General features: G+C 42.8%; 1 protein-coding gene across 1 annotated transcript in view; it reads right to left on the bottom strand.

Annotated features, from left to right (window-relative positions):
* Positions 1-1,339: 1,339 nt before the first annotated feature.
* DLX3 (distal-less homeobox 3) overlaps positions 1,340-16,471 on the bottom strand; it is a 28,919-nt gene continuing 13,787 nt past the window's right edge. Inside the window, 1 exon segment of the mRNA XM_073607740.1 lies at positions 1,340-2,551. Within this exon segment, the coding sequence (XP_073463841.1) occupies positions 2,252-2,551 (300 nt within the window). The 3' untranslated portion in view covers positions 1,340-2,251.

The following is a 16,471-nucleotide window of genomic DNA, read 5'->3' on the forward strand; positions in this document are numbered from 1 at the left end:
GTGATGTCATCATGGAGGAGTGGAAGAGGACTCCAGTGGCAACCTGTGAAGCTCTGGTGAACTCTGTGCCCAAGAGGGTTAAGGCAGTGCTGGAAAATAATGGTGGCCTCACAAAATATTGACACTTTGGGCCCAATTTGGACATTTTCACTTAGGAGTGTACTCACTTTTGTTGCCAGCAGTTTAGACATTAATGGCTGCATGTTGAGTTATTTTGAGGGGACAGAAAATTGACACAGTTATACAAGCTGTACACTCACTACTTTACATTGTAGCAAAGTGTCATTTCTTCAGTGTTGTCTCAGTAGCCTCCCTGGCGGTTTTCCCGAGTGTGGCTCGGGGTTAAAATTCAGTACCATTAGCGGTAACCCCGAGCCACACTCGGGATCGCATTGCAGGATCCTGGGGCGGCGTTACTTACCTTGTCCCCGGGATCCTGCGATGTCCCCCGCAGTGTCTGCGGGCTCCGTCCTCCTCCGAAGCCTCTCCGTGCCAGGCTCCGTTCCCTGCGAGCGTCGCGACGCACGGGGGCGGAGCCTGGCGGCAAATTCAAAAAACTGTCAAAATCATAACACTATCATAGCAATCTTACAGATTACAGTACTGTATGAAATCATTTCACATCCCTTTTGTCCCCAGTGCTCTGGCCCATGCCCTGCATGCAGTTTTACATGATATACACTGTTCTTTCTGCCTGGAAACTGGAGATTGTCCATAGCAACCAAAAAGTGTCCCTTTACGTCAAAAGTGGCTTTAGACCAGCTAGAAAACAGCGATAATAAATTAGAACACTTGCAGAATTGAGCGATAGTGAATTGTGGGGAAATTTATTTTATTACTATTTTTTTAAATTTTTTTTAATTATTTATTTTTATTTATTATATTATAATTTATGTTTTTGTGTTTCAAACTTTATCATACCCGGGATATCTACTAGACTCTGGTTTGGACAGATATAAGTGTGTTATTGTTAAGATTTACAGACCTACTATATAAAACGCCAAATTTCCATGCAAAATAATAGTACCGCTTTCAGCACCTAAAATCCGAAATAATCATACCGCCAGGGAGGTTAAAAGATATAGTAAAATATTTACAAAAATGTGATGGGTGTACATACTTTGTGAAATACTGTATATAAATATATATATATATATATATTTAAATATATAATGGGGTTATAAAAGTTCCCAGAATTGTTGAGGAACCTATTTAATTATCCTTCTTTTGTGTTGGTTCACCCATTAGCATGAACTGCATAGACTGGTAGTGCACACATCCAACCACAAGTTATACATTTACTCTGTAGTCAATACCAACAAATTAACCAAACAACACATTTTAAAATCTTTTGCTTCAGGAGCAAAAACACAATATTTTAATTTGCATTCACACAATGACATTCCTCAGATTCCCCTCCTCCTAATCTGAAAAATGATTCTCACCCCCTCACAATCCATAACATTTTCCAAAATATTACAAAAATAAGTTAGAACCTCCTGCGCAATTTCTTTAAACATTGCAAAGACAAGTGGAGTAGCTCAGATCATAAAAGATTAACAAAATATTTTTTAAAAAAAGAAAATCGCTTCTTTCTTTAATTTGTCATAAAAGTTATTTGTTTTGACAAAGCCCTACCCCTCCCCTAGAGAATCGTTATGGTAGGAAAAGTTGACGTTGGTTGAATTCATAACCAAGTTTACGGTTGGTTTTCTATGGTCTTTGGATTGGTGTAGAGCCTAAAATAGCATAGTATTAAACTATGCTACATGTCCTATATGTGCTACGTAGGATCTTGTAGATCTTCAACAAAAGGTTCTCCAAAGAAAATAATTGCTGATGACCAATAACTTTACAGCGAGGAGATATGTCCTGTGCTATTTGTTTTGATGAAATTACGGGTTTGATGATGATGCATCATTAATGATCTTGGAAAGAACCTGGTCTGGTAAGATATGTAACAGTGGAGAATTTGTTTGGAGAATTGTTATTGTCTTGATATCCATAATTAGGTCATTCCATTTGAGGTCCATCAGCATGGCATTTTTGGGGGAGTCAAATTGGTATATTTTTCGTGGGTGGATATTGATCCTTCAAATTTTATTTACAAAAGTCCCATAGCTGGTGCCTTATATTAATGCCACTTAAATATTAAGAGTCTTTTGCTCAAATAAAGTCTATGCAATCCCTTCAGCTAGGGCGACGTGGGCTTTTTGTTTCCAATAACTCATTCAAGTTATCTTAATGTCACTTAATACACGGGATTAGGTGGCGGCTGGTGCAAGGCATCAGGAGGCTGTAGATGTGGTCCTGGTTGGTTCTGTTGGTTAAACCATTGATTATAGTTCTCAATATAGGTCGGGGACGAGCAGCGAGGAAGAGTTTGTTGCTGGGGAGTTCGGCTTCGGCTGTTTTCCCAGTTAGGTGGGGAGGACGGTGAATTGCAGGCCATGAAGTCACTGTTATTAGGACTGTGTTCCAAACCTGGTCCTTCACCATTTTTGTAAAGTTTTTTGAACTTAGACCTGCGATTCTGGAACCAGATTTTCACCTGAGGAACAAAAATAGAAAAGAACAGCTGTTAAGGAGAGGAGTTTGACATGGTGTAGGTCTAATGATTCAATGTATTCATATTTTTAGAAAATGCTTGCTCTCCTACACTACAACGGTTACATTATTAGGATGCCTCCTATTTCAGAGCATGCCCAGCAACAGCACTAGCAGCTTTTAGGTATGGATAGCTCAACTTGCTTTCCCTGTCTTCAAAGTTAGGTAGAGTGTGAAATACTGTACACACGCTAACCTTCTGTGACAAGGGTCCAATCTATCTCTAAACAGCCCCAATGAACTGGAAAGCTGTACGGGAAGTGGGCACCAGCCGCATCCATGGTAATACTGATCAAATAAAATGTTTGTGGAAAGAACTTCTTTAAATATCTGCCTAGAGTTCCCCTTCCACATGATTGTACACACTTGCTGTGTTCATGCTAGAATTTAATTTTTGCTGTTCGTTGGCTTTGACTAGCAAGAGCTGTTTGTTACATTACACAACTATTGCCGAGGGGCATTTGCGTGTCTGTGTACATAACTGGCAGAAAAGCAAAACTGTGCTTGTCAAATGTAAATTTACTGTCATTTTAATTTTAACCCTTTTCCAGTATTTACAGTATAGGCGGCAGGAGATGATTATTAATAGGAGTCCATAAACCGAAAGGCCAGTGTTGGTCTCCAACTGAAAATGATAGTTGCCTGGTTGTTATTAGGAGCCCCGGGCTTCAATACATTCTGAGTCTCTGACCTGGAATAAGTATGGAAATCAAGAACTTTAGAGGAAAGTCGGAGCTCTCTATCTATATGCGTGTTCCATGTCAGTTACATAAAGCACTGAAGACAAATGGTGCAAGACAATTTCAGAAGTGGAGGTCAGCGATGAAAGTCTCTATGTTTATTTCATGGAGAAGAAGGCTTCATAGCAATGGAAGCTTCCATGTAAATTTAAAGAAAGCTTTGCTAAAAGCAAGCCTCATCTACATTCCTCTATACCAGGGATATGCAATTAGCGGACCTCCAGCTGTTGCAAAACTACAAGTCCCATTATTCCTCTGCCTCTGGGTGTCATGCTTGTGGCTGTCAGAGTCTTGCTATGCCTTATGGGACTTGTAGTTCTGCAACAGCTGGAGGTCCGCTAATTGCATATCCCTGCTATATACAATTGGCCACTTCCTGTGTGCGGCCATATTGTCTGTCCTAACAGGTTTATTTGATTGGTATGAGTTTGCCTCAAGTTCACCTAGCATTCAGCATTATAAGTGACACCAAATTCCTTTAAAAGCGATCTTAAATATGTTATGTATTCAATAATGGAGATAGTTTTTTTATATTTACTATTATCTAACTATATACCTAAAACTTTACAATTAAAAAATATTTATCTTTATTAACTAACTGCCTCCTTACACTGTTTTCTCCAAAACTACAGGTAAAACACGGTTACAGAAGCCTTACCAATATGAACTATCCAAGCAGGACTCGTTCACTTATATAATGCATACATATGCTTAGTCATTATTTATATATTTAATATTATCTAACTATATATCTAAAACTTTACCATTAAAAATACGTATCTTTATTAATTGAATTCTTTACAGTGTTTTCTCTAAAACTACAGGCAAACTTTGATACATCGTGGCCATATTGGACTCTGGGGTAGATTTACTAAAACTGGAGCTCTCAAAATCTGGTGTAGCTGGGCATGGTACCCAGTCACCTTCTAAGTTCAACTTGCTCAATTAAGCTTTGACAGTAAAACCTGGAAGCTGAATGGTTACTGTGTAGAATTTTCACCAGATTTTGCACTTTCCAGTTTTAGTAAATAACCCCAGAAGGCTTCCCAATATGGATTATTTTGTATATATTTAATATTATCAAACTAAATATCTAAAACTCTACATGACCTTTAGTAACTGCCTTCATTACAGTACAGTATTTTCTCCTACACTACAAGTAAACTTTGGTACACCTTGGTCATAGAAGGCTTACTAGTATTGACTATAATGCCCAGAAGTATAGACCATTATTGAATGTCTGTGATCCAAGCAGGACTCTTCACTTTAATAATGCATAAATAAGCTTAGCCATTACTAATTAATAAACCATTAATTAATGCTTGGTAGTTATCAATGGGCTATCTTTTGATTAATACACCAGAATTCCCATAGAACATACAGTTGATACACCTTGACCTTTGATGGATGCGCAAATAAGGAATATATTATGATCCTGATGCAAGCCGTCGTTAGTTAATACATGGCAAACCTAACATTGCTAAACCACGTTCCTGGCATGTTTTTATTAAAGCAAAACTCCAGTCCAAATATTTTTTTGCACATCCGCACTGTACGGGTTAACTACTTGTTTTGTTCTAGGGGAGAGGACAGCAGAGATATACTTACCTGACTCACCGATCCTCCCTGCACAAGACTGGTCCCCTCGGCTCCTTCTCCCCCCAAGCTGTCCAGCCATCTTGAAAATGGACTATTGCTGACATCAGCAAACTCAGAGTACGCTTCATAGACTGGAACAGTCCATCGCTGGACCGAGGGGGAGCATGGTCTTCCAGAGGATTGGCGGATCAGGTGAATATGAGCTTTCTCCTCACCCCTAGAAAAAACGAGTAGTTGACCCATGCAGTGCAGGCACAGCCCCATTACATGGTGAAAAGATTTTTTGCCCAGAGTTGGGCTTTAAAATGGTATGTACACCCTATCCAATCATTTCTATTTGTTCCCTTTTGGTATGTTAGATACACCATTGGATGTGTTATATGAGTCTCACTCTTTATCAGTTACATTGTTCCCCGCTATCTCTGAGGCCTACAAATCCTTTCCTCTTAAGTTATGGGGAAGAGGAGAGGGGGAGCTATTCTTTAGTCCTGTTCTGGGGTGGGAAGGCTGCTCATTTATAAATACAGTACGGTGAGTGAGCATTGTTACTCTAGGACAGGAGATGGATCACCAGTTGACAATAAAAGTGATAAAAAGTCTAAAATTAATACAGCCATCACATCTAAGAACTGATAAGTAGCAATGTATTATCTTTTTGTACTTTAGTTTACATAGGCTTTCATTTACTTGTTAATTTAAGGACTATTTCCTAATTTATCATTCACAATCGTAGCAACACTCAATAGTCCTAGCAGGACTCTCATTGAAACAAAGGACGCGATAGGCTTGATTGCTTAGCAAAGATAACTGCCGTGGATTAACCACTAAGCTTTTATGTTGTGTTTCTGGGAAGTGTTTTGCTTTCTCTCCAAATCCTTCCTACCCCCACACTTGCTCTACACCTCTGTCCCGATATTCCCCCGCCCTGTGACTCATTCCAAGCTCTTCTCCAAAAGGACCAAACCCAGTTTCACAGCAACATTGTGTTTTGTAAATTGGTATGAGGAAGCCTTGAGGATACCACCTCCCTGACCATAAACACCCCACCCTGACATCTCCCACCCATACCTCAGTTGACACTAACAGAACGAGGTAAAGATTCAGCCTGCAGGTTGGTGGGACTGGATCTTCCTCCCCTCCGATCTCCCTCTGACAAGGTCATGCTTTTACAGGGTGACCTACATTGAATTATTTATAAATAACACAGAAGAACAGGTTGGCTGACTTGTAGCTGGACAGGGAACCTAGGTATTAAATTGTATCTATAGCCAAAACTTTTGTTTGCTCTAGTGAAGGAAAAGAACCACTATTGGGTTTTTATTGCTCTCTGTTTCCATGTTCGATAGAATTGTCCTTTGTAGATATCCTGGTTACCATTGTCACCAGACAGAGATGGGAAATCTAAACATTTTGAGTGGTCATCAAAACAAGTGCAATAGATAAGAGGATATTAGAAGGGACTTTCAAGGTGTTGAAGGTAAATCTTCCAATGGGGATACCCATTCCGATGGCAACTATCCAAAAAGGGAATTGCCCTCACTTGGTTGAGATTACCTCTCACTGCCTGTTGTTTCCTTGGACAGAAAGTAGAGGGAAATCTCCCCTATGAGGCGGACAGCAAAAATAAAACGGGACCCTTGGCTTATATACTTCCAACCTTCGGACACTTGAAGAGTGCAGATAAGGGCAGTGGGCTCTATGATGGACCTCTTGGGCTGTTCTCCTATGCCTTCCCTCCCCCCACCTTTTTTTCTTTATTTTCTGGTTTCCATATTTGCTATTTGGTATGGAGTACTAGAAAGCGATTGTGACCCACGTCAGCTGTCCGGTGGGTTATGGAAATGCTGAGTCATTTTGTTTTTCTATATCCCCTGCATGGGCCTCCCTAGCGCCCTGGTAGGGTGGTTTACCTCTGTGTGACAGACAAGTTTTCATGGTTAACTATTGGTTGAAGTTGATATTACAATATGCTATTTTGCTGGTCATGCCTGCCATTGATAATTAGATATCACCCACCTGCGCTGTGGAACCTCAGAAGGGTGGGCCGTTCAGGCTCCAGAAGGGTGGGCCGTTTAGGTTCCAGAAGGGGGGCTTTTCAGGCTCCAGCAGAGTGGGCCATTCAAGCTCCAGAAGGGGGGGCGTTCGGGCTCCAGAAGGGTGGGCCGTTCAGGCTCCAGAAGAGTGGGCCATTCAGCCTCCAAAAGGGTGGGCCATTCAGGCCCCAGAAGGGTGGGCCGTTCAGGCTCCAGAAGAGTGGGCCGTTCAGTCTCCAGAAGGGTTGGCCTTTCATGCCCTAGAAGGGTACTATTGTTTGTGTACAAGTTGTATAATCTCCCTTTTTTTCATAAAACCTTAATAAAAACATTGAACCTAGGTTCACACTTCTGTGGTCCAGGGAACTGCATGTGATTCGGACAGAAATCGCACCGTATTCCTATTCAAATCCCATGCGATTCTTTGCAGTGAAATTTGAGCCCATTCATTTTGTATGGCTCAAATTACACCGCATCCGCACTAAAATGGTGCAGGACCCTTTTTTTTGCCCCTCCGGAATTGCGTAGCATGGGTGTCAACACCCATACGATCCGATTCTGCCAATCGCACTGTGTTTTGCAAGCTGTTTTCTGATTGTCATTAATTGAGCATTGACCCCCACAGCGGTTTACACAATCGGAATGCGATTGTGATGCGTTGTGGGAAACGCACAGGAATCACTGCGAATCCCACACAACCTAGGCTGAAATAGAAAAAATAAAATGACAGCGATTTAAACCTTTTCCTACTCTATCAAAAATTAAAAAGAAAGCTATACATAAGCTTTAAACTAGGCCCCTACATAATCCTACAGATACACACCATGTACAGTATATACTTACAGTCTAGTAGTTATGCAGAATATTCAACATTATTATTTAGAATATAAACATTGAATTATATATTAAATATTATACATTTAAAGGAGAAGCATAGACTTCATAAACATACATAATTACCTCCATGCTGCAGCATTGGTCTGATGCTGCAGCTGTCCCCGCCGAGAACTGAGTGATCACATGACCACTCAGTTCTCTGGCTGCTCTGAGCAGAGAGTGATGACTGTCAGTCACCGCTCTCTGCTCTGCTCCTCCAGTGCTCACTGGGGAACCAGGCTGTGGAGAGGGCGGGCTCAGTTGGTACAGGCTTTGGAAATGTAATTGATTGCTGTGGACAAAAACACTGCGCACCATTTATTTGCGCTTAATTGAAGATATAATGCTCTGCTACACCTTTTATTACCTTCTTCAAATCTACCTCTAATACCATCAAATATAAGATGCTGAATAATGCATAAGAACATATAAAATATGAACCATTGCCACCATATCTAAGAATATTTGTAATATTTAAGATGCAGCTCTGTAACTTCAAATCATCAATCTACAGTGTGTGATAATTACAATATTTTTTTTTAAGCTAAATTACTTTATATGAATTGATATTAACAATTTTGAGGGGTTATCATTGATTTAAAAAGACACTGTGCTTTTTTTATTGAAATATAAGATGCAACACATGGCCTTATTCAGTAGTACTTTTAGTTGAGTACTTTTAATAGTACTTTGAAATCAAAGCATATTACGTACGTCCTTACCCCTGCATTGAGTATTGTGATCTCACTAGCCTGTGCAGGTCTACAGCTTTATAATGCCACCCAAGGTACAGAGGACAGCAGTTTCCATACTAGGCTTCAATCACAGGTCACAGAATTTGTTTTAAAGTCTTTCGAAAGGTTCATTTTTTTCCCCTTAAAATAATAAACACATCATACTTACCTGTTCTGTGGTTTTGTTCAGAGAAGCCCCGACCTTTCTCTTCTCGGGTCCCCCCGCCAGTGCTTCTGGCCCCCCCCCCCCCCACTTGCCGAGTGACTGCTCCCGAGCTGCCTCTGTGTGTTCCATAGACCTGGCTCAGTCCCGCCTCCTCCTCACTGGCTGTGATTGTCAGCAGCGGGAGCCAATGAGAAAAGAGAGACCCAGGAGAGCTGCTGCTCTCGTGCACATCGCTGGATCGGGCTTGGGTAAGTATTAGGGGGCTGAGGGGGGAGCTGCAAACTGAAGGTTTTTTACCTTCATGTATAGAATGCATGAAAAAAAACATCACCCTTTAAAGTCACTTTAATTTTATTATTATCATATTTTGGACTTGATCAATCACTATTTGTAAATTACCATAAATTATAAACAATTATGTAAATGAAATGTTAAATGGGCATAGGAGTATTTTTGAATGTTATGTAAATGGTGTGTAACCCTTGTATAGTACATTTGCCTTGAAAATTTTTGTTAAAGCAGACAGCTCTGTTTAATAATCCTAGATCCCTTTCTTGAAAATAGAGAGGAAGTGCCTTTGCTATCAGTGGAATTGAGCTGGACCTTAATTCAAGGTTAAGAACACTTTTGCAAAATTCCATAAGGGTAGATTCACATGTGTAAACCATATTAACCAATCAGAAGTCAGCTTTCTTGAGTCAAACTATACTGGACTGATAAGAGCTGATTTTCGCTTGGTCACCCAGGATTTTTGGACATCACACTATTCTTTGGAGTAGATACGAACTAGAGATGCCTAACCCCACACACCAATTCCAAATCTGGAGTGCAGTGAAACAAAGCAAAGACCGAAAGGCCTATTAGGAAACAAATCCCAATTTCCATTTTGTTACACCAACTTGGAAACCTAATGTTAAAGCTGTGACTGGGCAACATGGGAGCTGTAGTTCTTCAATGGCATTCCATGGCAGTAGAGGAGGTGCTGTATACGGTGTAAACCAGGGATATGCAATTAGCGGACCTCCAGCTGTTGCAGAACTACAAGTCCCATGAGGTATAGCAAGACTCCGACAGCCAAAAGCATGACACCCAGAGGCAGAGGCATGATGGGACTTGTAGTTTTGCAACAGCTGGAGGTGCCCTAATTCCTTATCCCTGGTGTAAACGATCACAGTTGCTCAACAAAAGAACAAAGTGTTTTGACAGTGACAGCTCGGCCTTGCTTTGTTATTTAATGATGTATGAGTAATAAATAACGAATGTCATTCCTGTGGACAGGTACACACCTGAGCTTGTGCGCACGTTAACTGGATCACACAAATAAAAACATTTGCACTTTGTTTTATAGTGAAAATCCTATTGTAAAGCACTCCACCTTAAAAAAATCTTTCCACGGCAGAGTTGTTGAGTTAATGTAATTTATTAACAATTTCCATGAAATCATGAGATCCATAATCTGAAATGCAGGTGACCTCCAAAATCCGACAGCTGGAATAATTCAGTATTTATGCCCGCTCAACCATTGACAGCTTTCACCCATTAAAGAAGCGTGGCCACACACGGAAGAAGGCAATTTTTAAATTACTTTCCAGTCTAAGGGCTCATTTACACTTGCTTCAAAATGTGGCATTGCACACAATTTTTTTAAAGCACTCTGAATACCAATCAAAGCCCCTGTCACTTAAAAAAATGTTGCCTTACAGTACCAAAAATTATACCTCATGTCACTTTCATAGTGCTTCAAAGCATCTTCAAAGCCTTCATAGAAGTCTATGACAATGATCACCTACAGCACCTGCAGCTTTTGAGGGGCTTTTATTCAGCTTTAGCTTTGCTTTATTTTGGAGGTTTTGCAGGTATGGGATATCCCAGGATGCACTGGGAGACCAGCAAGCCAATGAGAAAGACATCACCAGCAGTCACTTCCAGTTCATGTGTATATATTCTGGAAGTGTCTGGTGCAGACGTCACATCCGGTGTGCAACATGGAGCAGCAGGAAGGTGCGTGGGGTCCAGACTGGAGCAGAGCAACTTTCAGACAGAGCACATGGTGAGCAACATGGGAATGCTATAGTGGAAGGTAAGTGGGGACCGGAGAGAGAGAGGACCTGGGGTTTTTACTGAGTGGGGTGAGTGGGGGTTACTACTGAATGGGGAATCAGCAGAGCTAGGGGTTACTACTGAGTGGGGGATCAGCAGAGCGGTGGGTTACTACTGAGCTGGGGATCAGCAGAGCTAGGAGTTACTACTGAGTGCGGGATCAGCAGAACGGGGGGGTTACTACTGAACTGGGGCTTAAGAAAGCTGGGAGACCTACTGGGTGGGGCATCAACACAACTGAACAGCTACTAAGGAGCTGGGGATCTGCTGAGTGAGAGTACTACTGAGCCGGGGTTTTACTAGGCCTCAAAACACACACAGGGCATCTGCCAAACTTCATTAAAGCTTCAAAAAAGCATCACTGAAGCATCACAGAAGCATCAAAAACATATCACAACAGCATGTTGAAGCTGTAGGCGCTTTAATGTGGGTTAAAGTCGAAAAAAGTGTAAATGAGCTCTAAGACTATAGGAAGGGCCAACAAAATCAGTTTAAAAAAAGGATATATCTATGTTATGAAGCCAGTTATTTACAACTCAATGCAAACAGGCAAAGCTATAAGTATGGCAAAAACTCCTTTAGTTTTGGATAGGGTGAAGAAGGGTTAAAACCTGCCAGATTATTTTTTGCTGTGTCAATCCTTTTGCCTTTAGAACCGCTTTAAGGTCCATGTCAAACTATCAATTGTCATTAGTGATAACCTGCTAATGGTTCATTCAACTTCTCCTTTGATGCTCTCTCTCTGGTCAAACTAAGATGACGCTCCATCCCCTTTCCTTCACTAACCATGGTGATTTGCTTTTTGGCCAGTGATGAAGTGTCTTCCATTTGGTAAAGTTGTGAAGAGAAACACAAAGAAAAAGAGGCGCCTCTAGGTGTAGACGTAAGAAAACATTTTATTCATAATCTTGTGTCAGTTGCACTCACATTTGGGAAGTCATCAAAAAGCATGTAAGATATCCATCAGAAGAGTATCATCAGATCGGTCCAGGGCTGGACTGGGACAAAAATGTGGCCCTGGACTTTATCCAGAATGGCCCAGGGCACAGCACATCAGGGCACAGTGCACATCAGGGTAAAAGCACATGAGGGCACAGCACATCAGGGTACATCGCACATCGGGGCACAGCGCACTTCGGGGCAACACAACACAGCACATCAGGGCACAGCACATCAGGGTACATTGCACATCGGGGAACAGCACACATCGGGGCAACACAACACAGCAAGATCAGGGTACAGCACATCAGGGTACATGGGGCACATGAGGGTACATGGGGCACATGAGGGTACATAGGGCACATGGGGCACATCAGGGCACATGCAGGGCACATCAGAGCAGATTCAGGGCATATTCGGGCACATGGGGCACATCAGGGCACATTCAGGGCACATCAGGGCACATCAGGCACATTCAGAGAACATCAGGGCACATGGGGCACATTCAGGGAACATCAGGGCACATGGGGCACATGGGGCACATCAGGGCACATTCAGGGAACATCAGGGTACATTCAGGGCACATCAGGCACATGGGGTACATCAGGGAACATCAGGCACATAGGGTACATCAGGGTATATTCAGGGCACATCAGGGCACATTCAGGGAACATCAGGGCACATGGGGCACATCAGGCACATGGGGTACATCAGGGCACATTCAGGGAACATCAGGGAACAACAGGGCACATGAGGGCACATTCAGGGCACATGGGGTACATTCAGGGCACATGGGGTACAATCAGGGCACATTCAGGGAACATCAGGGCACATTCAGGGAACATCAGGGCACATTCAGGGCACATGGGGTACATTCAGGGCACATGGGGTACAATCAGGGCACATCAGGGCACAGCGTTTACTTGTTGTTTTCTTCACATGCAGAGTAGCACAGGCAGCCTCTGTAGTAAGTTCTTTCTCATGTCACGCTGCTGCTGCTCCCCCCGGCGGCCCCTCCTCCTCCTCTTTTCTTGTCCATCTCCATTTGCTTGTGACATCGCCCTGGCTCCGCCTCCTCCTATGTCCCCGGGCCGCCTCCGCCCTCCGTCCGTGAGTGACGTCACGGTGCCGGGACAAAGAGGCCGCCCAAATGGCTATATTGATAGCTGTTAGGGGGAGTGCCTGGGGGAGTGTCAATGCCTGTTCTTTTGTGACGCCGGCGGCCAGCCCGCCCGCCCGCCGAGTGCTGGAGCGGAGCCGCTCGGCGACGCTCGGACAGAGAGAGACAGTGACACAGTCAGAGAGAGAGTCATTGGTGTAGTGGCCCGCTGCCAATCGGCCCACCGGGAATCTCCCGGTAGTCCCGATGGCCAGCACAGGCCTGGATCGGTCACAAGAACTGCTGCCTGTCTGCTGAGTGTTCTGCCAGAACGAGGCTTGGAGTGCTCCAAGCCTCGTTCTGGTCCCTCGTTGTCACCGCGGCCGTCACAACATCTCAGCGGTGTCCTTCCACACGCAGGCAGAACACTCAGCAGACAGGCAGGAGTTCTTGTGACCGATCTGATGATACTCTTCTGATGGATATCTTACATGCTTTTTGATGACTTCCCAAATGTGAGTGCAACTGACACAAGATTATGAATAAAATGTTTTCTTACATCTACACCTAGAGGCGCCTCTTTTTCTTTGTGTTTCTCTTCAGGACCTAGGAACCCGGTTTCAGTTCCCACTGAAGGCTGCCCTATATGTGGACCCATTGTTCTGGTTTGGACTTTTGGACTTTTCCCATATATATGATTTTAAACATATAAATATTTTGCCTAATTTTTTGGTTCTTCCATGCACCTGTTTTCGAAGGTATTTTATGTCCCGTGATTTTTTAATGTTTTTATACTGATTTATATATGACATTTTCTTCCATACATTAGTCTGTGGGTTAGGGGTTTTTTTTATTGTTTTTTTCCAGTTCATTGCGCCAAAACTTGCCCATTTGGTAAAGTTGCAGCTGGGGTTTCTGCTGCTGGCAAGGTGTCAACAGTGGCAGAATCAACTCCAGTCACCAGAATGTGACATCGGACTAGCACTGGCCATAGGTGGAAAGTTTTCTTATCCTATATGGTAAGGATGTGGCAAATAATTGGTTTATTTCAGGATTATTTAGGATTCTGGTAAACTGGCAGATCAAAGTGATCAGTCGTTCGTTACCAAGAAATGTTATCAATCTCATTATCACCATTTTCAGCAAAGGAGCTGTGTTGGACCTGCCCTTTTACTGGTCCTCGAGAGAGGTAGAAACACAATAAATTCAAATGAGTGCTTACTTTGTTCTCCTAGCTATTAACAGGATCACTAGGGTTATGTGGGGCTAAGGACACACATATATGAGTTTTTTGTTGGTCTACATTAAGGACCTAGTCTTGCAAAGGACAATCGTTCCAGACTGATATACACTGTTCAATAGACAACTGTAAATTGTAAACTCACCACCAAGTACACAACCACAACCAAGTTACATACTTGGTTGTGGGACCCAACCTTAGGGTCCCACAACCAAGTATGTAACCCTTGGGTCCCACAGTGGGATCTATGCATTCATTCAATTACCTTTTTTTGTCTCTTACAGAGTAACTCCAATACACAGACAAATATGTTGATGTAAGTCAGTCAGTAGTTGTAGGTGGTATTAATTTTCCACCATGTCCCATTTTTGCCTTGGCTCTAGAAGTATCCATAATGCCCATCAAAAATGTTTAGATAACGGAACTGTTCCATTCTTACTATACCTCTCTATACTCTGAACAGCGAGGCCCCCCACCCGAGGCCCTGGATGACTTTTTTAAGGATGTGGCCCTCCCATCTTTTTCAGACTCTCACAGTGAGTTCTTGGAGGGGGACATTACTGTGGCAGAAGTATTGGCCGTAATCCAACAGGACAATGCGTCCAGGACCCCGGGGCCGGATGGCTTCTCTTATTATAAAAAGTTTGCCCCACTGTTGGCACCCCACCTACAAAAATTCTTTATTGCTCTTTGTGATGGGGTGGCACTCGATGCAGATTCTAATAGAGCTCATATATGCTTGATCCCTAAACCGGATAAAGATCATAGGGATGTGGTAAACTATCACCCGATATCATTGATTAATAAACAGCTTGAAACTACTCACAAAAATATATGCAATCTGGTTCAATACATTTTTGGTGCAATATATCCATATAGATCAGGTGGGATTTATTATGGGGCGGCAGGCTGCAGACAAGATCCGTCAGGCCATAGATGTGGTCTTTGTCCTGCGCTCTAATTGGGATGGGATGTAATGTTGCTGTCTTTGGACCTTCACAAGGCCTTTGACTCCCTTTCCTGTCTCTTCCTCTTCCACATATTGAGAAAATGGAATTGCGGACCAAAATTTTCAAGTCTTATCGGTACGCTATATTCAAACCCTTCGGGCTAACATTCTCGCATATGGGCGTAAATCGGATCTTTTGCAGATAAGTAGAGGAACTAGGCAGGGATGTCCTCTCTCGCCTCTCCTCTTTATTTTTGCGATAGAATCATTAACCGTGCCCAATCGAGCCAACCCCAATATTCACGGTGTCTCTGGTGGCGGCAAGACTCATAAATGCGTTTTCTTTGCCGACGATTTTTTACTATTTATAACAGATCCTGCCCAATTTATTTGCTACACTTTCTAGGTTTGAAACTGTCTCAGGATTGCAAGTTAATCAATCTAAATCAGAAGCGTTGGACATAAATCTTCCTGAGTCGGTACGGGAAACGGTACAGAGGTCCTTTCCCTGTAAATGGTGTACACAAGCACTTTCTTATCTTGGAGTTAAACGCACTCAGGAGATTTCCACACTGTTTCGAGTTAACTACATCCCCCTTTATAACTCCACTGAACAAGAATGAAAGAACTGGCAGATACATGCGCTTTCCTGGATGGGTAGAATAGCGGCCATTAAGATGACAGTTCTCCCTTGAATCCCATATTATTTTCGGTCACTGCCCATTCCAATACCATTTACATTCTTTAAAAAACTTCAATCACTGGTTTACAATAATTTGGGGTTGTGGTGGATGTAGGGTGGCCCACTCAACTCTGTATATCTCCAAGTGGAGAGGTGGGCTGGGAGTTCTTCATTTTTTGAGGTACTACAGGGCTGCTCAATTTGTACAACTATACCAAATTTTCTCTACAACATACCAACCGGACTGGATATGGTTGGAGGCACAAGCTAGTCCCTCACTGCTTATAGACCTCCTCATGTGGCGACAAGAGAGCATCAGGCTATTCTGAGTCCTTCCTTATCCCACTCCCTACCTCTCCGGGACACGGTGTGAAAATTGTAGCCACTGAGGTCTCCCCATTCCCCTGTGGCCCCTATACTCAATAACCCGCATTTTCCTCCAGGACAGAATCCCCAACAATTCCGGTGGTGGGTTAACAAAGGCCTTTATAGGATAGCACATTTCATAGATCACAAAGGGATTAGGCAACAGTCTTATTTTCTGGACACGCTACAGATGCCCCAGACGGAATCCTTCCGTCCGTACCAAATTATGCATTTTTATAAAATCCCTGGGTACAGATCAGATAGACATAACCACTAGGACCTTGCTTGAAAACAAATGCATACGCGGATTTGAGTCACGTGGGGGGATCTCGGAGCTCTAT

The sequence above is a fragment of the Aquarana catesbeiana genome, linkage group LG12 (assembly GCF_042186555.1).
Source record: "Aquarana catesbeiana isolate 2022-GZ linkage group LG12, ASM4218655v1, whole genome shotgun sequence".
Lineage (NCBI taxonomy): Eukaryota > Metazoa > Chordata > Amphibia > Anura > Ranidae > Aquarana > Aquarana catesbeiana.